General features: G+C 48.5%; 1 protein-coding gene across 5 annotated transcripts in view; it reads right to left on the reverse strand.

The window, feature by feature from the left end:
• NFATC2 (nuclear factor of activated T cells 2) overlaps positions 1–24,916 on the reverse strand; it is a 152,470-nt gene that overhangs the window by 6,497 nt on the left and 121,057 nt on the right. For 4 of the 5 annotated variants that reach the window (XM_003787703.3, XM_003787702.1, XM_012803847.1 and 1 more), the window contains exon 10: positions 1,437–1,524. The exons of the other annotated variant lie outside the window; for it this stretch is intronic. In XM_003787703.3, coding sequence (XP_003787751.1) covers positions 1,481–1,524 — 44 coding nt within the window. In that variant the 3' untranslated portion in view covers positions 1,437–1,480. The remainder of the gene's footprint in view (positions 1–1,436; positions 1,525–24,916) is intronic. 5 annotated transcript variants of the gene reach the window in all.

Here is a 24,916-nt window from a genome sequence, read left to right on the forward strand (position 1 = left end):
GAGGACATAAAGCCCTTAGGAGGGACCATAGCACATGCTCAGACACGCACTGATTACTGCCTGTTGCCAATTTTTTTTGAAGAATGTGCTGAAACCACATCCTCCCCACGAAGGGCTCCTTCTGCTCCCGGGCCATGCTGGTACGTCTCAGGTGGGCCTGTCCTCTGGGAAACATGGTTCTGAGATGTCAGCTTCTCTGTGGGCACTAGTGAGCTTTTTTCGGGGGATCTCAGAGTAAACCGCCAGTGTGAGACTGCTAAGGACACTGGACCTGGCCTGGGCGGTAACAAACACACTTCCATGGGCAAAAGGAACTTTAGCAGCTGTGGCAGACTCTGCAGGCGAGAACACCTGCTGCCTGGATGCCCACCTGTTCTAGTTTATTCTGATTAGAATGTGCTGGGGATTAAATAATAGCCACAGCATCTAAGAAGCCAAGGCACATACAGAGAGGTAAAGTGGCTTCCTTGGTGTCCCTCAAGGGCTTTCTATCCAAAGAGTCTCCTGAAACTTGCATCAGAAGGTCTTTTTGAGCTACTAGACCCTTTGGTGGAGGCCCCATCACCAAGGTCCATCAAGGTGGGTCTACTAATTGGAGGTGGTGAGGGGCTCCTGGCTCTAGGCCAGGGGTCCTCATACTTTTAAAACAGGGGGCCAGTTCACTGTCCCTTAGACCACTGGAGGGCTGGACTATCGGCCCTGGGATGAGTCGGCTGCTAAGCAGGACAGGCAGCGGTGGCAAAAATACCCAGCAGGCCTGATGAATGTCCTAGGCGGGCCGCATGTGGCCCGTGGGACGTAGTTTGAGGACGCCTGCTAGGCTCAGTTTGAGAATCCAGAAACTACATAGCAAATTAAAGCTGTCGAAAGCACATAACACAAAGCCCATAGGAGGAGGTGAAACTTTGAGCGCAGGGGATCAAGAATGGAAATCACCAAAGACTTTTCTCCTTTGCCCTTGGTATATACTAGGGGCCTTTCTCAGGGCTCCGCCTTCCCTGCCCGCTTTGCTGCCCCCCCATGCAGACACCCCACCCCGATGGACATGGACAGGCTTATTGAACTAGATACACATAGCCAAGCATACAAAACCAGAAAGGAGCAGACTCCAACGGTGTCGCCTTTTCCCATGCAGGCCAGTCCTAGGACAGTGTGACGGGGCCCCCGGGGGAGCATGCAAGTCCCTCCCTTCTCCCTCCCAACCTCGAGCTCCAGCCTCACAGCCCGAGGTTCTCAGGGAAGGCCCCAGGACCATCCACCTAGGCAGCGGTGGGGTCCGGCCCTTCATTAAGAGCAAGAGATGGCGTCTGTGAGGACGGCCAGGAAATGAGGAGAGAGGGCCTCAGGTAGAAAAGTTTTCTTTTACCAAAAAAAATATCGAAGTTAAGGAAACACACAGCTGGAAAACAAAAGGAGAAGCAGAAGATATCAATTACCTTTGACTTTGATTTCTTGGATCAAAGATCACAGTCACTCTGTCTCATAATATGTTTTGTATCCAGCTAAGGTGTGTGTCTATCAGCTCTGAAAAAGATTCGTAAAACCATTTTTGAGAAGAAAAAAAAAATCACCTTTGATCTCTATCATGCTTCCAACTCACGCCAACAACATCCACTTAATGGGTATCTCTTAACTTGGAGCCTCTTAACTCAGGACCCAGGAGGCAGCTTAACCCTGTGGCTGTACTAATTGGTAACGTCTGTGCCAGAGTTAACCAGGTGACAATCACTGAGTTGAGGGACTTTGTGCAAAGTCAAAGAGCATCAGCAGGAGTCTGGGGGTGTGTGCTATTCAAAAGGGCTCTGCTGGGGTGTGATGGACTTCGGATCACAGCCAAGGAAAAGAATTGCAACTGGCTTCTGTGGCAGTCAAAAGAAAATCAGGGTTTCGCTGGGATCTACTCAAATGCCATCTGCCTTCAGGCTTCTGCTACACAAAATTTGGCCCCAGTTTCCATCTGATTGGTGACAGCACCTTGGTGGTCATGTACGTTCATAAAACTGCACGTTTTCTTACATTTTTTCTTTTGTGGTTGACAATTTTTCAAAAAGCAGCTCCTGCCTTGTAAGACCAATGAAGACCCTTAAAAAGGAGACCTGAACAGTCTTTCCAGCACATTTGTCTCTTTAGTTTAAATAAATAACCCCCTCTTGATGGCTGTACGATGCTGGTAACTTTCAAAACCCTCATCTTCCCAATCCCCTTGGAATGGACAAATTAAAAAGCTAGAATCCATTCTGAACGCCTGACATATAAATATTTTCTGGGTTCAGTTTCTCAAAGGAAATGATGCAGCACTATCTGCTTGACGGTCAGGTAGACCAGATGCTCTTTCAGGGAGAGTGGTGAGTGTCCTGCAACTTCATCTTCCAGGGAAGAGCATGTGATTAATGAGGTCTTCCTAGCAAACTTCATCTTCCAGGGAAGAGCATGTGATTAATGAGGTCTTCCTAGCAGTTCTGCAAGGACAGGCCTGAATTTCCAAAACTGGTGGGCTCTAATGGGAACAGGTTGGTTGGGGGCTGGCTTACAGGCTGCTGCAGCCCTGGGGCAAAATACCAAACATCCTTAGTAGCTTTGGACAATAGAGGCAAAAATTCTAGCTACATGTGGCCCTCAGGCAGCTAGCTTCCTTCCCAACCTCCACTATAAATTGGTTTGTTCCAAATCCAGGAGCAGAAGGCATTGTCAGATAATTCACTCCAGGCTTTAAGATACCACCTCTATCCTGACAGGGCAAGATTAATTAATATCTGTAGCCCAGAGCAGCACCCCTGAACTTGAGATGTAGCTATCTAACTGCCCTCTGAGCATCTCAACCTTAACACGGCCGAAACTAACCTGTGGATCCTCACTACTCACTCCCTCCATCCTCCCCTCTTCCCCGGATAACCCTGTTGTACTTGTTCTCATTATGGGAACACACATTCCTTCCTTCCACTTGTTCGGGCCCACCTTGGTGTACCCCCTGACTCCTGTGTGCAGCCCACATCCCATCCACACTTCAATGCTCTGGATCTACCAGAAACCAGCCACCTCCACTGCTGTCTCCATGCTGGGACCCTGGGCCCCATGACAGGGTGGCCCTGTTGGAACTTAAGCTAGAGCATGCCACGCGCCATCTCCCTGAGTTGTTACTCCTAGAAAAAGTCACCTCCAAAGTGCTGTAAAGGCCAAGACGGTGAAGGAGCTCAGGAAGCTTCACCCCAAAATATGACTTTTGAGTACAAAGAGTATTTTGAATCAAAGGCCCTTAGAGATCAACAGGCTTTGGAAGGGACTTTCCTTCTATCTGCACAAAACCACAGATTCATCATGAAGAACGATCGCCTTCCCTCCCCTTCCCTGTTGTCTCACAGTACTGTAGGAAAAAAGATCAAGAATGCACCCAGACCAGATAATATCTGTCTCTCAGGTTAATTTAATTTCCAAAGAGAATCACTTCCGAGTGGATCTGCTTGCCCCCATCCATCCATTCCTCTAAGTATCTATTCATCATCCTCCCTAGGAACCACCTATTGTCATTCAACAGATTACTTATATTCTTCACACTCCTCCCCTCTAAAACAAAAGTGCATAAAACTTTCAGATCCTGCCGGGAAACTGGGCCATCACTGTGTGATTCTCCCTACGTGCATGGTAAATAAAAATACTTCTCTTATAGATCTGCCTTATCGTGAGTCGATCTTTCAGCGAACCTGTACTTTATCCATATGATTCATTCAAGTAGCACTTAGTAGGTATCACCTGCAGGTCCGAGGTCAGACCTTGGAGGAGCAGTTCAAATCGAGGCGGAACTCCAGGGACCGTACTCTTAGCCCCATCAGGCCGGCACAAGGATTCTCTCTATGAACACGGTGCCTGGTGTTGGTGTGGGATGGAGGCACACAACTGTGTCCTCAGTGGACTCAAAAACCCAGTATCTGAGAAGCCAAGCCCTGTGACCTCCTCAGAGAAACACAAAGCCTCAGACTGAGGGGTTCGTCTGCTGCATTTTGAGGGCTGCTTCCTGTTTAGTCATGGAGTTTCAGCTGCTGTCTGCTTCCTGGTGGAAGCCAGCAGCATCAAAAGCAAGAAGAACCTGTCCTCATTCAGCTGAAGCCTAAACTTCAACTCCAGCCCCCGGACCACCACCCAGCACCCTCCTCCCTTTGTCTTCTTTCATCTTCACAGCTGCCCCAGGGGGAAGGGGAGAGGGTGTGATCCCCAATTCTCAGGTCAACTTAGTGAGGCAAAGAAAGATGGGTGACTTGCCCCAGAAGAGCCCAAACATTGGGTACTAGTCCCAGACCAGGGTTTCCCACATTTAAAAGGTCACCAGGCTGCCCTTTGGACGGGGGGGTTTCAGCCTCAGAAGCTCTTGGAATAAAAGCAGCCCCTCAGAACACAAGTCTGCACGAGTCTCGCTGAGCCTCAGTTTCCCTGGCCACATGAACAGAGTAAGAACTCCTCCCAAGCAAGGCTGCTGCAGGAGTGACTGAGACGACACAGCTGGCTTGCTGAAGGTGCTCACCAGCTCCCCCAGGACAGTGGTTCTCAGCCTTCCTAATGCTGCGGCCCTTTAATACAGTTCCTGTGCATCGCAACCCAGGTTGAGAACCGCTGCTCCAAGAGTCCTCTAATGCTCTAATGATGGCAGATGGAGGACAGAGAAAGGCGTAAAAAGGAGATAAAGACCTGCCTCAAAAAGGTCCACACCGGTAACTGAGAATACGATTCTGTTTGGCTACTTGTGAAAGGGGAAGCTCCGATGACCCGTGGGTGTGTTCTGTCAGTGTTCGGCACTATGAAGAGGGGACATGGGGAGAAGAGGCAGTAGGCAGAGTCACCGTACGCTCCTTAGGTGCCACCTACAAATCCTCCCAAAGGCAGAGAGAGGGGCACCTATGCTGCCCGTGCTCTGTGGTCCTTCCCAAGGCCACGGCCAAAGACCTACTCAGTGGCTTGCGTTTTTACCTCCTCGTCAGGCATAAACTGATGAGTCACCTCCCTCATCCTGTGGACAAGATAACTGATGGGCTCCATCAACACTGACGCCTTGTACGAAAGCACAGTGGGCCAACAAACCGCCTTCACCGACAAAAATACAGACCCAAGAGTTCGTCACCGCCACAGATTATACAATCAGCCTCCCACACTTCTGAGATCACAGGCTCAAGTATTTAAATGGGATGGAACTCAGTGGGAAACCCAGTATGCCTCTATGTCCTAGAGCTGGAGGGAATTAGGGACTGGGCTAAGGGTCGTTCCTTCTAACCAGTGCAGAACCTGCCACCTCCTCCTCTATTCTCTGCTTTTTTTCACAATGGCACATCCACTTCCCATCTAGTGAGAAATGGCTCCGGACTTTCTCTAGACGTGGCTGCCCGCCCTCAAAGGCAGGCCACGCCCGGCCTGTAAACTCCAGAGCTGAGCTGAGGTTCCCCCTCTGCTCCTGTCTAGTTCAGCATAATTTCTTCTGACTACAGGCAGTGAAGCCACACCTCTCCTATCAGGCAACCACGCAGCTTCCAGAGCCTGACCGCAGGCAGAAAAGCCTTCTCAACACACCACCTGACTTCCTGGTCCTTCCGTCAGTTCATCGCCACCTTGACCCCAAACCCCTGCTAAGAAGCAGGAGCCAGGGTGGAAGCCCTGCACAGTAACTTGTGTCTTAAAAATACATAAATAAATAAAATAAACAAAAAGGGTAACTCACTACATCGAGTTGAGATTTCAGGAAAGAAACAGTAATCCAAACCCACAAATCAGTCTGTGGCCACAAATGAGATGACCAAATAATTACCTAATTGTTTGAGAAGCCGTCTTTCTCTTCGGGGGTTAGAGGAATTGACCAAACATTTATTTAATGGCACTTGAGTTTCCTTCTCCGTGCTTATCCAGGAGCCAGGGAATCGAGGCCCCAGACACTACAGGCAGGGGATGGGCAGGTGGAAGCGTGGAGCAGCAGGAAGGTTTCCCACCCAACACATTCTCCTCATATCACAGAATCGCACAAAACTTGCTCCTGCCCCCACCCCAGGAGGGTCTAAAACCCTAGCCTGACTTCATAAGACCTCTCCTTCAAATGCCAGCATGGCCCCTGCTGTGCGGAAAGGATTCAGTTGGTATTTATTACCTCTTCCAGCCCAGTCTCCATCTCATCTTCCTATAATTTCACCTTCCAGATCATTCTGTGCCCTCCCAAGTATGCCATGACCAGGTCATAGCACAGCTCCAGCATGGGACACCCACATACTCCCACAGCCCAGCGCAAGCCCATGTCACACTACCTTCCAGGACACCTTCTGATCAGTCTTATAAATTTCAAGTCTTGAATTTCCCGCAAAAGATTTCAACCACGTCTGCCTCCCTCCACACCTTCACAGGCCCGAGAAGCCACCAGCTGCCTGGAACAAAATTCCTCAGGGGCAGAGCAGGGACCAGACTCTGTCTTAAATTTCTCTAAGTGAGATTCACAGACCTGGCCCTTTCACTTAACTGCTATCAATTCAAAGCCTGCCTGCAGTGACCAGCAAGAACCATTCATGTATGTGTGATACTGCACCAGGTGTCCCTAAAAGACACACAGACAGAGGCTTAACCCCTGATTCACTCACTTCATCAAACCTTCCTCCCGTATACTCCCTGCTATAGGCTGAGCTGTGTCTCTCCCAGATTCATGTGGTGAAGCCCTAACCCCTAATGTGAGGACATTTGGAGATGGGGACTCAGGGAGATAATTAGGGTTAGATGAGGTCATGAAGGTGGGGCCCTCATTGCAGGATTAGTGCCCTTAGAAGAGGAGTCAGTTTCTGCCTCTCTTGTGAAAAGGTAGCTGTTTGCAAGATAGGAAGAGGGTCCTCAGTGGAACCTGACCTTGACTCCCTGATGTCAAACTTCCAACCTCCAGAGTTGCAGGAAAATAAATTTCTGTTGCTTGAGTTTCCCAGTCTATGGTATTTTGTTATGCATTTGGAGCTGGTGGACACCGTCCCCTAAGCACTATTTTGCTAAAGCACATTCCTTGCTGACATCCCAGTCTATGCTTACATGGCAGGCAGCTGCCAGCAAAGTCAGGAGGACCATCCCACAGCTGGTCCCAGCAGGGCTGAGCAAGGAGATCTTTCCTGACCTTCCTGCTGCCGTTCCTCTGGGCAGCCAGGGGGCTAGAGGGTAGGTAGCTTTCTTTTCTCAGCATCCAATTCCTACCTCTCTGCCCACAACCAGCTTTAAATCTCTCCCTGGTTCCTCTGGCCAATAGTCCCCATTCCTCCTGAGTCTCTGAAGTGGGCACTCGGGACAAGGGCCATGCAGAGTGGTGAGGTACTCACACCCCAGGGCCAGAGTCACAGGGAAACTTGGCTCCAAATCCCAGCCCTGCTGCGTCCTTTCATGGGAGTTGAAGCAGATCCTAGCGCTCTCTGTGCCTCCTCTGTAAAAGGTGGCAATGATGGTTCCTAACCTTGAAAGCTTTTCGAGGGAACACAAGCAGACTGCTTCTGACATAAGGCACACAGTAACATTCTGCACACAGTTGCCCCCTGAGGGGACAGGAGGTAACCTTTACACCCTTCAGCTTCAGTTTTCTTGTTTGTACTATGGGACTGAATATATTTGGCACAATGGCAAGCTAAAAGTAACCGAGAGTGTTAGCAGCTATTTCTATTACCTTCAGTAATATGTCTTAGCCCACCACACAAGGGACATGTGATTAACAAGCTGAGCCGATCCAGCGGCCAGTCCACCTGTCCCACCAAAGCACTTTCACCCTGGAAGCTATTTCTGCATTCTCAGAGTGGGTGTGCTCTCAGGTCCCAGCGCTCAGAGATGCCTTTTCACATCCTGCCGAGAGGGGCCCCTCCCAGGACTTGCTGCACCACTGTGCCGCACCGGTGACAGGCAGAGCAGCACTCTGAGTCACCAAACTGCTCTGCACACCAGAGGCCTCCGGAAGCCAGCCCAGGCAGCAGGCCCGCACGGCACCCAGCCGCCAGACGTCTTACCAGCAAGACCTCAGGGCTTACGAGAAAGATGCCCCTGCCACATCCCAAACTGTCCCCAGCTCTCGGGATGAGTAAACATGACAGTTCTGAGACTCTGGTTTTGAGAAAGAGGCAAAGGTGATAACTGAGAGGACAGCACATCATTGGCAGATGGGTAGAGCAGATCAGCTTGCAGCAGAGATGGCACCAAGCCCCGAGCTGGCAAGAGACGCCTCCAGGGAGAGGCATTCATCCCACTCAGATCTAACAACATAAGACCAGTCATGTCCCCCAAATCATATTCCGAGGGCCTTGACCCTAGCATCCTCCTGTCTACTCCAAATCCACTCTCCACTGTTAGATTTCAGTAATACCTTTCCGAACCCCAAATCCACATGCAACATGAATCCATCAAGGGGCAGCGAGAGCAGAACTGGGGAGAGAAAGAGGAGGAGGGCTGGGCTTCAGGGCACTGGCTGGAGACACTGCCTAGAAAGACAGACACGGGCGGCCAAGTTCATCTCCAGAGTTCCTAAGGAACCATGAATGTGTAAGCCTCATGATTTCATATGTATCATCTCACTGTGCCCCACCAGCAGATCTGTGAGCATGTGCCCATGTTCATAGAAGCTTGGCACTAGAAGGGTCGGAGTGAGCCCCACAGACAGTGCTTTCACGAGCACAGCCTTTCAGTTGCAGGAGGTTAGCATGGCAATGGCTCCTGGTTTGAGGGGAGAGAGTAGCATGGTTCAGATCACAGGTCTGTGTATCTGGAAGCTGGTGACATTTTAATGCCAACCCCTCACTGGGTTGTAATAGCTTCATGAAGGCAGAGACCTCGTCTCTCTCTTCCATTGCTGCATCTCCAACACGTAGCAACAGGACCCCAGCACGTATTAGGTGTCCAGTAAAAATAGCAAGGAGGGATGAGTGAGTGAAAGAATAAACCACCACTTCCAACTTGACTGCATTTCACCAGCGTTTTCCCAATTGCACCTGGCTTTTGCCGGCCTCCAGGATCTGGTCTGAACCCTTCCGGGAAGCTTGATAGCCGAGCCACCAGCAGTTGGACTGGGGCTGACATGGCTGAAGGGAAGTGAGACAGCCCAGCGATGCCAAGGAATGGGTGAGAAGCGCCCAGCAGAGCGGGTCTTCCGTAAACTCCTTGGCCAGCCTGGTTCTTGGACACTCAGGCTATGGAGGCAGGACACAAGCAGAATAGGATCAGACTGAGGAGATGGGGGACAGGAATAAATGGACAATGTGTGAGGGACAAAGGAAGACACCTGAGGAGGGGTCTGGGGCTGCTGGGGAGAGGAGGAAGCAGCTTCAGATAGGGGCTTCAAGCTTGCTATGGCGGCCACTCCCCAGCAGCCCTTCCTTCCTGGCAGAATCCAAAACAGAGGCCACAGAGGCCAGCGACTTGCTTACAAGCCTCTTTGCAGCAGGACAGATATAGGATCCAGTGCTGACCAGTGAGACAGCAGAGGAGTCTGCAGAGAGCACATTGGGAAGGGAGAGGACGTGGGGACAGCCAGCTGTGCTGCCCCCTGCTGTTGGCCTTGAGGAGTGATGCTGGTGCTGGGGACTACAGTGGTCACTGGGTGTCCCTGTGAGTAGGACCTGTCATCACTCAACAAAAATGGGGGGAAGGATGGGAGCATCCTGGGTCCCAGGGACATCACTAAGCACCCACACCAGCCTAACCTCCTTTGATGTCTAAAATAACAAGTCTGTTTGGGCTAAGCCCCTTTTTATCAGGTATTCTATTAGCTGCAGATGAGACCTCCTGATATAGAATAATAGTTGTCATTATTTTGTTACTTTACATGATCTATAAAGCATTTTATACACATTTATTTAATCCTCATGGTAATCTCACCAACTGGGCATAACTGTCCCCATTTTACAGATAAGAAAACTGAAGCTCAGAGAGCTTGACTAACAAACTCAGGATATATAGCTATTTATTAAGGAGCAGAGCAACGTGGCTCAAGGTACCTGAATTCTTTTCAGTGACCACCTGGCAATCAGAGTATGCTTTTTAAATGCATCTCTGCACAAAGTCTGGTCCTTAGAAGAACCTGGAATTTCTTTTTTTTTTCAGGGAAATCATACTTATAGCACATAAGGAAAAAGAGGATGCCCTAATATATGTTGTTAACACTGGTTAACCTGGAGGAGAGGATGAGATTTAAGAAGCAAAGTGTGGCCTGGTCCCCTTGATCCACTACACCAAACCCAGGGTACATATCCCTGGAGTGAGCAGGTGCTAGTGTAGAGTCAAGCCAAGTCCTGGGCCTCAGAGATGAATGTCTGGAGACCTCCACGCTTGCTTCTGCTCACAATATTCTCCAGCAGGAGAGGAAAACTTAAGCTCGTTCCCCTAAACCCACAGTCCCTTGTCTTTCTAGACCTAACAGAACCCAAGCCTTCCAGTGGTGTCCATTAGATTCCGGCTTTGGGCTCCGGTGGCCATCTGCAGAGCACAGAGAGGGTGGCCATCTCAACTTCACAGTCAGAGACCTGATGTGGAATCCAGGTTGCTCCTGAGTGTGACAGGAGAGAGTGGCTTTCACAGTAGGAGTCCAGGGGTCCACTGGCCTCCTTGGCAGAATTCTGTTTTGACTGACTATCCTAACTCCCTGCCAGTGTTAAGCCACTGCCAGGACCCAGGGATCTCACTTGGCCTTGGGAAAGCCACTCCTTTAAAAGTGAAGATGACAGTCCCCTCTCCCTCTGTCTCCCTGCTGACCTGCTGACCTTCCTGGGTATTTCTACACAGGCCAAGCATGCTCGTGCCTCAGGCCTTTTATATTTGCTGCTCTCTCTACCTAGAATGATCTTTCCTTAGAGCTCTGCACACCTCTCTCACTTCCTCTGTGATGCTGCTACCGGCCCCGGCCTCCCCAGTATGTCCCAGGCTGCTTTTGCTTTTCACAGAGCACTCAGCACTACCTGAGTTTATCACTCATATGTCTACACTGGGCTATGACTTTGAGCCTTTTTCTTCACTGTGTCATCCTAGCAGTGAACAATAAATAGCTATTAGATGAATAAATGATTCAACAAAGAATGAACAAACAAACCAAGAGGCTGTGGATGCTGGGTACCAGTACTGCGGATGCTGGGTACCAGTACTGCGGATGCTGGGTACCAGTACTGTGGATGCTGGCAACCAGTACTCACTGTACCACACAAAGTGTGTGGTACTGTAATGCCCCACTTTCCAGAACGGATTCCAAGAGAAAGAGTGAGAAATCACGTTTCACAGCCCCTAAGAAGACAGTGCTTCTGAGCTTTTGGTGACCTGGTCCTCCTCCTGCCTGGCATGCTGGCTCCCCAACTCCTTCTCTGACTGTGAAAGCCAGGCCCAAGAGTTCCATGAGGTACACATCACCCAGAGCACCCAGCACCCCACCTGGTGCCCAGAAGGAATATTAAACCACAAAGCAAATGAGGGTAGGACGGCAACTGTGGAGTCTGGAACCCTAAACTTTCACTTTCCACTCAATCCAACTCAGAGGAGAAATCCTTTCTCTGCCTGAGACCTTCTGTATCCTGAGCCTGTATCATATGCCAACTGGGACATGGCTGGAAACCATCCATGAAAAGACCTTGGCGGGAAGCAAGTTTTAAGAGCAGCGCGTCCTCAGGAAACCTGAGCCACCTCCAGAAAGGAGGCTCAGCCTCCCAATTAAAGCCCTAAAGCCCTCATCATCCCAACCCTGTGTGCGGAGGCCACCAAGCCTCCAGGGGGAGGGGAAGGACAGGCCACAGGGCCATCTCCAGCTTGCCAGGGTGGGTGGCAGGGCAAGACAGTGTGCCCCTGCGAGTGGTGGCCATTCCTTTATTTCTGTTATGAAGGACAGCCCTGAGCAGGCTTTGGAAAAATGCCACAAAAGCTCAGTCCTGCACAATGTCCCTTTCTCCCTAATTTAGTGAGAGATTTAATGATCTCAAGTTGATCAGTGCCATTCTATATAGCCCAACAAGCTGACCCGGACGCGGACAAGGAAAAGGCCAGGAACAGCTGAGACGCTTTTGAGGAACAACAAGCCGGGACTGCCAAAAATAAACATTTCCACAAAGCTGCTGCAATAATAACAGTGTGTACTGTGAGGGACAAAGGTCTGTCAATTTTTAAAAAAAGACGAGAGTGCTACTGGCTGGCCACAAATTAACCTCTGGAACAAAGGGGATTATAGGTGAGGGGCAAGCATGGACTGGTCAATAGTTGGCCATTGACAAGTAGTTATTCATTTGCAAAACAAGGAAATCAGAACCTTCTCTCGCCTGGACATAAGCATCAGCTCCAGGTGGATTACAAACACATGTGTGCAAGGTAAGACTACGATGTTTGGAGGACAAACTAGGAGAATCTCTTTGTGACATCTGGAAGGAGAACGATCTCCTTAACCAGTGCTTTGGGCAGAAGTGAGCCTCAGGATATGCTGAAAGGCTTGCAAAATCACAGATTGACAGCCTCACAACCCCCAAGTATTTCTGATTCAGCAGGTCTGGGCTGGGGCAAGAATTTGCATTTGTAACAAACTCCCCAGAGACACCGGGATGACAATAACCCATTTTGGATGGCACCATCCTAAACTATAACTCAAGAAATTCACACCTTTCAGAAAATAACCTTGACATCAAAAGTTTCTTCATCAAAAGATCCTGTTTTACATACACCAGCTAAGTCAAGAAGTGTAACCATGTGACAGTGTCAAATGTTGTGGGGACGTAGAGCAATGAATTACTCATGCGTTGCTGATGGGAGTGTAAACTGGTATGACCGCTTGGGAAAGCAATTTGGCACCGTCTGTTAAAGTGAGAGGTGTGTACACCCTGTGATCAGGCAGCTCCACTTGTCGGTGTAACCCTACAGAAACACCCCTGTGTTTGAGCACCAGGACACAGGGCAGGAACATTTCAGACAGTGCTGTCAGTAACAGCAAAGGGGAAAATCCTAGGAACAGCCCCATGTCCACAAACGGCAGAAGGGGTGAGGAAGCTCCACGATGGAATACGACGCAGCAGGGCAAAGAATTATAAATAAAGTAAAGACCAGGAGTGAATTTCAAGAACACAGTGTTGGAGGAAAAAGCAAATTACAAAAGACTGCTTATAGGCTCGGTGCCTGTACCTCAGCGGCTAGGGTGCCAGCCACGTACACCAGAGCTGGCGGGTTAGAACCCAGCCCGGGCCTGCAAACAACAATGACAACTACAACCAAAAAATAGCCGGGCATTGTGGCGGGCACCTGTAGTCCCGGCTACTTGAGAGGCTGAGACAAGAGAATCACTTAAGCCCAAGAGTTGGAGATTGCTGTGAGCTGTGATGCCACCCACTCTACCCAGGTGACCTAGTGAGCCTCCGTCTCAAAAAAAAAAAAGAGAGAGAGAGAAGACTGCGTATAGAATGAGCCATTTACATAAAGTTCTCAGGCACACAAAACCAAGTATATTGTTTGGAGCAATAAACGGTGTCATGAAACTGTACTATAAAGAAAAGATAGTGGCAAACACAAAAGTCAGGGTAGCAGCTCCTCTAAGGTGGGAGTGAAGAAGATGTGTTTGAAATTTACATGCGACATCCCGGCATTGAGCATGGTGGCCGCGAACACCAGACAGGACAATGTGCCCCCGATGGGGGAACGTGCCACCATCGATGGAGTTATGGCTCCATCAAAGCTGAATCTGATGAAATCTTCAGATCCAACTACCAGTTTATGGGAAATGCAAGGATGAAGCTACACCGTGAAACCACAAATAACCTATCTGCTTCAGCACAGAGATGGCGGGGGAGAAAAGATGAATGGGCTAGGGACAGATGAAAGAAACAGAGAAGACATTTCAAGCAGTCACGATCTCAGGTCCCTCCCTGCATCTAGGGTCATGGTTTAAACCCAGCCGGTCTGAATCCAGGACCTACCCTGGACTCCTGCCTCACCAATAAAATTTCATCTAATAGTAAGGACAGAAGCTTTTTGTCCAGGCCTAAAATGATCTTCGGTAAATAATAAAGTTCCACTGGAGGACCTGATCAAGCCGATTTTATTTCTCCGCCCAGACTAGCCTCTGGGCAAAATGCACACACGTGGTATAACTACACCTGGCCAAACTGTAAACCAGGGGGAGAGTTACTAAATCAATGCTCTTGACTTGTCCAGTGTGGTATAACTACACTATAAACCACGGAGAGAGTTACTAAATCTACGCTCTTGACTTGTCTTTTGCCTAGCACACAGTAGGCGCTCAGCAAATGAGTTGAATGGAAATGACTAAAGCACAAGAAATTTGGGCCAGAACGCCAAACTTCCCAAAACAGAGGTGGCTGGCCTCAAAGAGAAAACACCTCACCTCATTTCTATGAAGAGACCCCTGAGCACGAACGAGCCCCTCTTTGCAATCCCTGTGGGCAGGATTCACTTCAAACCCATTGCTTTCCTTCCGGGCCCTGACGCCAGCCCTACGACAGAGGGGCCTGAACATCTGAGAACTCTGATCGTGAGCAACAACTGACCTAGAGTTTCAACTTGGACAAGATGCCACGTTGGGGCAAGCTCCTGGGGACATCACACAACTAGGGGTGATGAGATTGGGGAGGAGGCCAGGGACCCAAGGTAGAGCAAAGCCAGCTTCATTCCAAGTCAAAAGAACATTCTCAGAACATTCTCCCACATCAGAACAGAACAGGAAACTAGTGTGGAGGGAGCTGGTGTCCCCTTCTCCGAAGGGGCCTGGGGGTGGGCAGGAGAAGGGAGTTCCGGTTCCTGGGCCAAAGCGTGAGTTTCTCAGAACCCTGGCAGCCTGGAAAACACAGACCTGGTTTCTGTTTTCCACCCCCAGAAACGGCCTGTAACCACAGCAGGAGAAAGGCCCGCTGGCCGAGCCAGGGACACAAACAGTGCTGCTGTTTACAGAGGGAAGCCCTGGCAGGCTTGGGTGCCCAGTTCCTGGGCGTCTCCGGCCACCTCCTGCTTTCTGCCTTCTGGGCCCACGGGGGCCGCTATCTTCTTCAGGAGGAGCGGGAGCTGGAACTCAGCAGTCGCAATGGGTGTGCCTGCCAGCTGGGCCGGCCTCTTGGCACGGAAAGGGGCGCGATCTTGCAGGTCTCTCTCCAAAAGGAGCATTTTTGCATCCCAGCCAGCCAGCGCCAAGCACCGGGGAGAAACAAAGGGAATGGGAGGAGGAATTCTCTCTGCGGCCGCCCACGGGGCACACAGAGCGCAGCCCAGCGCCCTGCTCTCCAGGCAGCCAGCCCTTCCTATGGCACTTGGTGTTGCTGTCACAACACCGCAGATGGCCTGGTGCCGCTGGAGGTGAGAAGCGGATTTTCTAGGAGGCTCAGGGGCCAGAGGCCCTGCCCCAGCCTGGTCTGTGGAGGCCCCCAAGCGTCTGCCTCTGTCTCTCCATGGCACACTCTAAGACAGGGACAACGTGACATGGAGACGGCCCTGCCTTCCAAAGCTGTGCTGCCAAGTGGAGACGAAAGCCTGATTCTGGGGCCAGGATACAGGCTCCCTCTCAGGTTTTCTATACTGTCAAACCTTGCCAGTGGATGCTACAGAGTTCTGTTTTTTATCTGCATTCCTAAAGTCCCAGAGAAACTTGTAGCACTTAAAAACCTAAAGATCATGTACAAGTGTACACTCTTGCTGTGTGACCTTGGATTGTTGCTGAACCTCCCTGAGCTCCGGTTTCCTCATCTCTAAAATGGGGATAACAGCAAATACTGTAGAGCCGCCATAGCTGACCACCTCCCTGTACTGACCACCTCCTTAAAATGACCTACTTTGCAAAGACCAGACACGCGTCCCATGGACATGTCAGTACGGCAGGCCTTGTTCCGTTGGTCACATCCGTATGTTGACCAGTTTGTTACAGTCCCTTGGGTGGCCAACTCATAGGCGTTCATCATTTAAAACCCAGGCAGCAGCCAAGCATGGGGGCTCACACCTGTAATCCTAGCACTCTGGGAGGCCGAGGCAGATGAATCACCTGAGCTCAGAAGTTCGAAACCAGCCTAAGCAAGAATAAGACCCTGTCTCTACCAAAATAGAAAAACTAGCTGGGAGTTGTGGTGGGAGCCTGTAGTCCCAGCAACTTGGGAAGCTGAGGCAAGAGTATTACTTGAACCCAGGAGTTTGAGGTTGCTGTGAGCTATGACACCATGGCACTCTAACCAGAGTGAGACTCTATCTCAAAAAACAAAAACAAAAGAAAAAACCAGGCAATGTGGGTTTCCATGTCGCTGCTGGATATCCATTGGATTCCACAAACATTTGGAAGCACCTTCCCAGCAGGGAGCTGAGCTATCAGTAAAAGCTGTCAAGGACTTACTATGTCCAAAGCCAGCCCTGGAATGGCTGGGACACAGGCAAATCACAGACATTAGTCCTCACCACTCAGAGACTCAGACTTGGGTTGGGTGGGACGAGAATAAAAAAGGAAGCACTTGAATGAGCCCAGGCATGTCCCCAGGACTCAGAGGCAAGAGAAAGCTCTCCAGGTACAAAGAGAGAGATACCTTGTCAAGGCCTTGAAACACCAGTGGGGCTTCAAAAGGCACAGGGGAGAGAGGACAGCGTTCCAGGCAGAGGGTGTGGCACAAGCAAAAGTTGAGAGGGCAGAAAGCCTGAGCAGAGCCACATGTCACCCTCCACTCAAAGCTGAGAGGAGCGGTTGAGAAGAACAATTACGCATCCAGACAGGGGGAGACATCTCCCTTTGTGGAACTAGAAGCTTTCTGTTTCTAAATCCTCTTTCTTTTTCAAAAATGTCTTCTAAATACGACATATCTACTAAAGAAGAAAAGAGAATGCAAAAGTAAAAAAACCACAAACGAGAAAAAGTCTCCCTCCTGCCCTTGTTCAGTATCCGTCCCGTGTGATGGCACCTTGTTAAGGTTTGCTGGTCTGCTGTGTAGACAGGGCTGTTAGAGTTATTTCCCGTACTCTCCAGCCTGGCAAACCCACACTCCAAGCTACAACCTCCCACCTGCCCATGGCTTCCCTTTCCTCCCAGAATAAAATCCAGACGGTGTGGCGGGCCCTCAAAGTGCCCTTTCACGGATGCCCCAGTCATGATTCTCAAAGACATCAGGCCTCTTTCTGTTAAAAGAGACCACATTCGGTCCCAACTTTGTACTTGGCACTTGCTGTTCCCTCTGTCTGGAATTCCCTTCCCTCACCTCCTTCAGGTCTTAAATCAAAAGTCACCTCCTCCAAGAGGCCTTCCCTGCTCACCCGTCTGAAGCTACTTCCTCCTCCTCTGTTATCTTGTTCATTTTACTCAGATCACTTAGTCCCCCATCTGGAATTCTTATCATTGATGGTTCGTTCTGATTAACAGCCCTGCCTTTTTGGTCAGGCGGAGGCCCTGTCCCAGCACCTAGCACAAAGCTCAGCCCACAGCAGGTACCCAGTGAGTATCTGCTCAGAGAAAACAAGAGAGAAAGGGCGTGTGGGGGCAGAATGAATTTGCACCAAGTAAGAAGCAAATCAAAAAGGCGGCTGCCTCCCCCTCCTGACTTTGGCCCTTGATATTTGTGGTGGGGCACTCAAGAGTCTATATAAGTTGCTCTTCACACATGCCTCACCCAAGACCGCAGGCCAGAAAGAGGCAAAGAGCTCCGAGTCAAGCTTTCTTTGATCGCGACTTTACTCAGCAACATCTTCTGACCCTGAAGCCACTGTCCTGGCAAAGCGAGATACTGATTCCTTTTGTGTGTGTGTGTGTGAGACGGTTTCACTTCGTCACCCTTGGTAGAGTGCTGTGGCGTCATAGCTCGCAGCAACCTCAAACTCTTGGGCTCAAGCGATCTCCCTGCCCCAGCCTCCTCACTAGCTGAGACTATAGGGTCCCACCCCAACCCCCGGCTATTTTTAGAGACCGGGGTCTATCTCTAACTCACGCTGGTCTCGAACTCCTGAGCTCAAGCAATCCGCCGGCCTTGGCCTCCTAGAGTGCTAGGATTACAGGCATGAGGCACTGCACCCAGCCTGAGACACTAGTTCCTGATGGCGTTACAGGGAGAGTTCTACCTGACCAATAATAAGACCCTTGGTAGTGCAGACCATCCTCTCCCGAAATACACATGGTTTGGTCAACACTTAACATTAGCTATTGCTTCCACCAGAATTGGGCACTAAATCCTTCAGGTGATAGTTTTTAATTGGGGACAATTCCACCCCCTCCCTGGGGATACTCTGCATTACCTGGAGACTGGATTAGGGAAGAGGTGCCCTGCTGTATGTATCTGGTAGGTAGGGGTCAGGGATCAGGCTAAACACCCTGCAGAGAATTCCCCAGTCTGAAATGGCAAAGCGCGGGAGTGGAAAAAGTTGCTTCAGGAAAAAAGACGATAAAATGTTTTGAGATTCCTGGACTAAACTTTAAGAGAGGGGCTTCCTGAACTGGGAGGAAATCGGCAATAACTGGACACTTAAGGCCCCTTTCCTCACTCTGTTGTAGATTTTTCTCGGCAATACTTATTACTACGCAGAATATACATGTGCTTTGCTGCTTATTTCTCCAACTAGGAGGTACGCTCCATGAAGGCAGAGACCACGTCATGTGCCACTCTGTCCCCAGGGCCGAAGAATTGCACTGGCTCCTAGGAGGTATCAAAAAATACTTGTGGAATAGATGATGAAACCCCTAAGAATATTAAAGAATACAAAGTATCCAACTTCCCTTTGGAGCTATTTTCCCATTATCATCATTCATCCTCACAGAGACCCAAACTCCATCCTCCTGGTCTTCCACAGTGACAGGTTTAGCTCTGCTCCTGACTGGGTATTGTAAATGAAGACTACATTTCCCAGCATCCTCTGTGCCTGTGTGGTCACATGGAGAGGCTCTGGCTATTGAGGTATTAGCTAAAGGGATAAATAACCTGATTTTCAGGTTATGCCCTTAAGGGAAGGGGCACGCCTCCCCTTCCTCTTTTTCCCTCTCTCTCTTCCCATCTAGGAATCATCCTGGACAGGGCAGATGAGGCCACCACCAAAAACTGCGGGCGTTAAGACAGAAAGAATCTGGCTTCCTGGCGCCATGGGCTGCTGGTGTTTCTCATCCTGTTACATGAAAAAGAAATCATCTCTCTTCTTAAACCCTTTGTTACTCTGGGTTTTGGTTATGCCCACTTTCTTAATCAATATACCCTCCTAGTACCTTTCCCCTGCACTCTGCAAACGCTAAGTTCTGAAATCACAGACTCCTTAATGCTGTGAGGAGGAATATGTCAGCCGGCTGTCACTCAAGAACAACTTTACAATTTCCTGCACACACGCAGGATTCTTTCCTCCCTCGAGCCTTGGAATATTTGAACACACTGCTAACCCAGAGGAAGAAAGGAGAGGAGGTCATGTTACTCAGATGTTTGAAATGATACAGACAAAAGGAGCTACCAAAAAAAGTCCATTGTAACCTTAAAGCATCAATTATGCTCAAGCCCACTGAGTTCATAATAGTCAAAAAAAAATTTTTTTTAAAACAAACAACCCAAACTGATCATCACTGGAGGCTGTTAAAGAACCAGCCCATTATTTTAAAAGCTGGTAAATAGAGGGAAAGAATTAAGCATTCATCCTGATTTTTCTATATGAATTCTACCATTGTCGAGGAAGGGAAGTTTCCCTTTATAGAAGTTTTCCAGCTAACAAGAGAGGAAGGAAGGAATGGCCAAATTAGAATAGAATATCACCATTTTGTAATTAATGCATCATTGAATTAATGGAGCTGGGCCCTGACTAATCAACAGCTATTCATATCACTCAAAGAGAAGCAACTTAGGGTCCTGCACCTCCTAACAGAAGCACGTGTCCCCCCAGGATGCAATCTTACCCCCAAACAATTGGATCTGAATCAATTAAGCCTTTCAAATTGAAAGCTAATTTACAGAACACACAGAGGACCGTGCTTAAAACCTCAACTCGCCAAGCTATCCTGGGAAAAGTAAGTGTATTAAAAAGAAAAGTAATACACTTACTTTGAAAGTGCTTTGAACTTCTTTCAAAAATAATTTAACTAGTGTTCTTTAAAAATGTCTGCAGCACACTTAAGATCCTCGCACGGCATACCAGTGTGCCTAGGCACACTGGCTGAAAATCACTGATCTAGAAACAGAGCCTCTAGATTAAATCGGATTTTAAAACCCAAAGCATCCACTTACAACGTCTAGTCCAAATCCTGATGCAAATGAACCATAAATAATAAAAACAAAACGAAGAAGAACAAGCGTCTATGCTATTTAGGAGACAACTAGAAATTTCAACATTAGTTCATAAAATTAAGGAAGTCTTACTAATTTCCATGTGTGCTAGTGGTCTTGCATCATCAGAGTCCTTTTAGAGATACATACCACATATATATATATGAAGTGGTTTTTTTATTAAATCATAGCTGTGTACATTAATGCAATCACAGGGTACAGTGTGGTGTTTTCATACACATGTTGAAATACTCTCATCAAACTGGTTAACGTAGCCTTCATGTCATTTTCTTAGTTATTGAGTTAAAACATTCATACTCTGCTTTTAGAAAGATTCACTTGTACCCTTGTAAGATATATATATATATATATATATGAAGTGTTATAATGACCAGAATTTGATTTAAAATATTACTGTGTATCCAGACGTAGTAGCTGTAGTCCCAGTATAGTCCCAAATTCAAGGCCAGACTGAGCAACAAAGCAAGACCTCCACTTCTAAACAAACAAACAAAAACCGAAACGCACAAGAAGAAAATTACCATGTCATGATGGAGGTACAGAAGAAACCAGATTGGCCAGGAGCTGGTTAACAGCTGCAGCCAGGTGGTAGGTACCTAGGGGTGCATTTGCTATTTCATATTTACATATGTTCAAAATATTTCTTAATGCGAAGTTTTAAAAATCTTTATTTTATTTTGAAGCAGAATCTCACTTTGTTGCCTTAGGTGGAGTGCCCTGGCATCATAGCTTACAGCAACCTCCAACTCTTGGGTTCAAGCAATCCTCTTGCCTCAGCCTCTGAGAAGCCCATGTCACAAGGCCCGGCTATTTCTCTTTCTTTCTTTTTCTTTTCTTTTCTTTCTTTTTTTTTTTTTAAGAGACAGGGTCTTGCTCTTGCTCAGGATGGTCTCCAACTCCAGAGCTCAACCAATCTGCCTACCTCAGTCTCCCAGAGAGCTAGAATTACAGGGGTGAGCCACCACACCTGGCCAAATCTTTTTATTTTAAAATAAAACTTAAAAACACTTTACATTTTTAAATTTAAAAATTTCCCAGCCACGGGGGGTGGGGGGGGGACGGGGAGACTGAGGGAATTGACATTCTCAAACCCCACCTACCATGAGCAGCCTCCAACATGATGGTACTCAAAATGGTTCAAATGCTTAATGGGTCCAGACAGGAACCCTGAATGAATGAGGCCAGTCAACTATGAGAGGCACAGAGGACAAGCATGAAGCAAATTCATCTGGTCAGAAGACAGGCGAGCACAGAGGGGGCTGTGGACAAGGGCATGTGTGTGCTCTCAGGGAGGTAGTCTCTGCTCGGGACCAGCCTTGGCTTTGAAGCCATCATGCAGAAGGTAGGGCCGACGGTGGCCAGATCCTTGGATTTTCTATGGAAAGCTGGAAATCTGTGTTTTTATGTGCAATTCCCTGGTTTTTCAGTGTTGGCATTTCATCCCAGTATATTTTTTTTAAAAAAACTGTGTGTGCCAAACAAAATATCTGCGGGCTAAAAGCAACCCAGGGAACACCAGTTGGCCACCCCTTTCCCAAGTGCTAAAGCAGACCACAACTGGATCCATCTGTAAGAAGTGGAAGGGGTGCTTTCATCAATTTGGGGTCAATTCGTTTTTAGGCATTTAATAAAGCAGAGAATTCAAAAGACACCATCGACTTCCAGAAATCTATAAGAACCGGCTGCCGAACATTTCAAAGGCATCCTCCACGTCGTGGGCTTATGCAACAGACTCTCCACTTTGCCCAGGGTTTTGGAAATTAACAACCAGGGAGTGTCCTTTCAGCTTTCTTGGGATAGTGGAACTAACAGGCTGCAGATGAAACCCATTTTGCCAGCTTGCAGAATGCCTGGGACTTAAGTCCCAACTACTGGCAATAGACAATCCTGTCATAAAATCAAGTTGGGGTGCTCAAGGCCCATCGTAAAATGACCAGGGAGCTCTCTACTGTGGTTGCTTTGCCAGAGATCCAATTTCATGGATGTTTAAAGGGACGAGACAGACACTATCCCCAAACCTGAGAATGGGCAGGGTTCACTGCTAAGGACCAGGACAGACTCCTCCTTCAAACTCAACTGTCTCTCTGACTTCCCCAAAAGCAGGACTTTTGACATCCTGGATGGGCAAAACAGGCCTCAGCCCTTGCCTTTTATACACAGCCGAAATTTGACCAGATCCCCGGATCAATAAAAAATTAAAGAGGTGTCAAAAATGCAGTGGAGAAGGGCCAAATAAATGGTTTCATCATTCCCCCAAACAAAGCCCCTCTCTCTTTTCTCTCTCTCTCCCTCTGGAAGGGTGGAAACTAAAAGAAAACCGGAGCTAAAATAAAATTGAACTGGTTTAGGGCAAGAAGAGTGTCCAGAATTACACTTAAAGGCAACCCACCAAAACACACCCAAATCTCACGTCAGGCGAATGGAGTCAAACCATGGCTGCTTCGTAAAAAAGAGCGTGTTTTTTCCTTTGTTTTTTTTTTGCGTTTTTTCCCCCCTGGGAAAACAATGATATTTGCCATTTATCCAAAAAGGGCTTCTCAATGGGGGAGAAGGTTGGGAGTACAGTGTAAAATTTAGCACATAAGATAAGATTCGACTGACTGCTATGCCGCTAATTTTTAGCCTCAAATAGTTATAATAAATGGCTTTTCTAAGTTTACTTTTCTGGAGAGAAATAATCTATAGCTACAGCTGATATTGGGAAGATACACACACACACACACACACATATATCATATTTAAAAATTTTAGGTTATCTTGAGTTGTCACAGAATGAGTGAAGGCCCATCACAACCTATAGTCCTGTGTGTCCTGATGCTCAAAATCATCGCTCAAAATCACAGCCTTGTCCTGAAATGAGCTAAGCCCCTGGCAGGTCCAGCACACCACACCTACTGCCGCAGGGCAGTGAGTCTCAGCCCCTCTGTTCTGTGTTCTAGTGAGAATAAGAGTCCACAGAAGGGCCTGTAAAATGTCTTACAAAACTGACCTACTCATCCACTTGCTCAACTGAGCACCTTATTCCTTCACGGGGATATTCACTTGTCACTACAAGAGAATAGCCCCCTTCGGAAGTGGAAATTAAATGCAGCCTAAACAGTCAGCAGTACAAAGTGCTGGTCCCAGTGTGAGACTGCGAGGCCCCCAGACCAGACTGGGTGATGTCTCTCTGAGCTTTCTTTCTCAAGAGCCATCTGCTCTCTGTGGGTCAGATGCAGCTCTGGAATGTGGGCTGAGTGGACAGCTAGTCTGGGAAGGGACTTTCTTGTGGTTTGGTGGCTTCTGACCTCCAAATGCAAGCACACATTCCTTTGGGGACATCTGCTTTGCAGAATTTCAAAAAGATGGCAGACATTCCCTGACGAGGCTAACCGTCCTTTACTGAACCAACAAGAGGCAGCCTGACTGGACGCTGAGAATTCAGGCCAAGAGGCAGCCTCACATCTCATCCTCAAAGCCCAGCTCTGCCCCTCCATCCGTACAACCCAGACCTGATGGATGAGAAGTAGGAGGAGGGAGAGGGGGAAGAAGAGATTGTGAGAAGTAGGGAAGGAAAAGTATATGAACCACTCCTCAGTGCTCACCAGGCATGCCAGGCCCTGGCGAACATGCTTTATTGGGGACCATCGTCATAAGAGGTCCCCAGAAGGGGGACCTCTTGAGGTTACAGAAGGCTGGAAGCCAGGCAGGACAACCACAGAAACTCTTTACCCAACTGGCCCAGAGCTAAGGCTGGACCCTGGATCCAGCCATCTCAACCCTGAGAACTGGCTTCCATGTACCACGTGACAGGATATGGGCCTATCTGTTTACACTGTGTATAGCAGGGGTCCTCAAACTTTTTAAACGGGGGGCCAGTTCACTGTCCCTCAGATCGTTGGAGGGCCGGACTGCGGGCCCTGGGATGAGTCGGCTGCTAAACAGGACAGGCAGTGGCGGCAAAAACACCCAGCGGGCCAGATAAATGTCCTCTGTGGGCCGCATGTGGCCCACGGGCCGTAGTTTGAGAACGCCTGGTTTACAGCATCAAGTGATATCAAAGCTCCTATCCAAGGTGTGATATTTCCCTTCCTTTTGTAGATGAAAGGGGGAAAGTAATAATATCTACGTATTTGCATCTGCTTCGGATACATAAAGACACTGTAAAACACACATTCATAAGTGATCATATTAACCCCAACCCCCTCAAGATTAAAAATTGGTTCTCTGGGGGAGGGGAACTGAAAAAAATCATACATATTATGATGCTCTATGACCCTGCCCAGGGCCAACATAAACCAGTTCACAGTCTGTCCATCATCTCACAGGGTGGTGATCATGAAAAAATATTGTCTGAGAAAGTCTCCTGGGTGGGGAGGTGGCAATAATGGAAAAAAGATTGAGAAATAGTATTCTAGAAGGTTAGAGAAAAGCCAATATCAGATGGCAGAGCTGAAGCAGGAACAAGATTTTTGCTGGGTGTCCTTTTTATACTGTTTTCCCCAAACATCTGAGCACATTGCCTATATAAAATATGTGTTAAGTATAGTTTAGAAGGAACGTAAAAACAGAATCCACAGAAGCTCTCAGCAGGGGCCTGGCCCTTTGCTGGTGCCCATCACAGGTGGCCATGTGGATCCAACTTGGCATCTCTAGGTTCTAGTGGTTTCGGGAGCACCAGGTAGGCCCACACAGAGACACCCTAATCAGGCCTCCGGGCGCCCACGGCCTCC

This window comes from Otolemur garnettii, unplaced genomic scaffold (assembly GCF_000181295.1).
Source record: "Otolemur garnettii isolate 467f Iridium unplaced genomic scaffold, OtoGar3 scaffold00023, whole genome shotgun sequence".
In the NCBI taxonomy this organism is placed as follows: domain Eukaryota; kingdom Metazoa; phylum Chordata; class Mammalia; order Primates; family Galagidae; genus Otolemur; species Otolemur garnettii.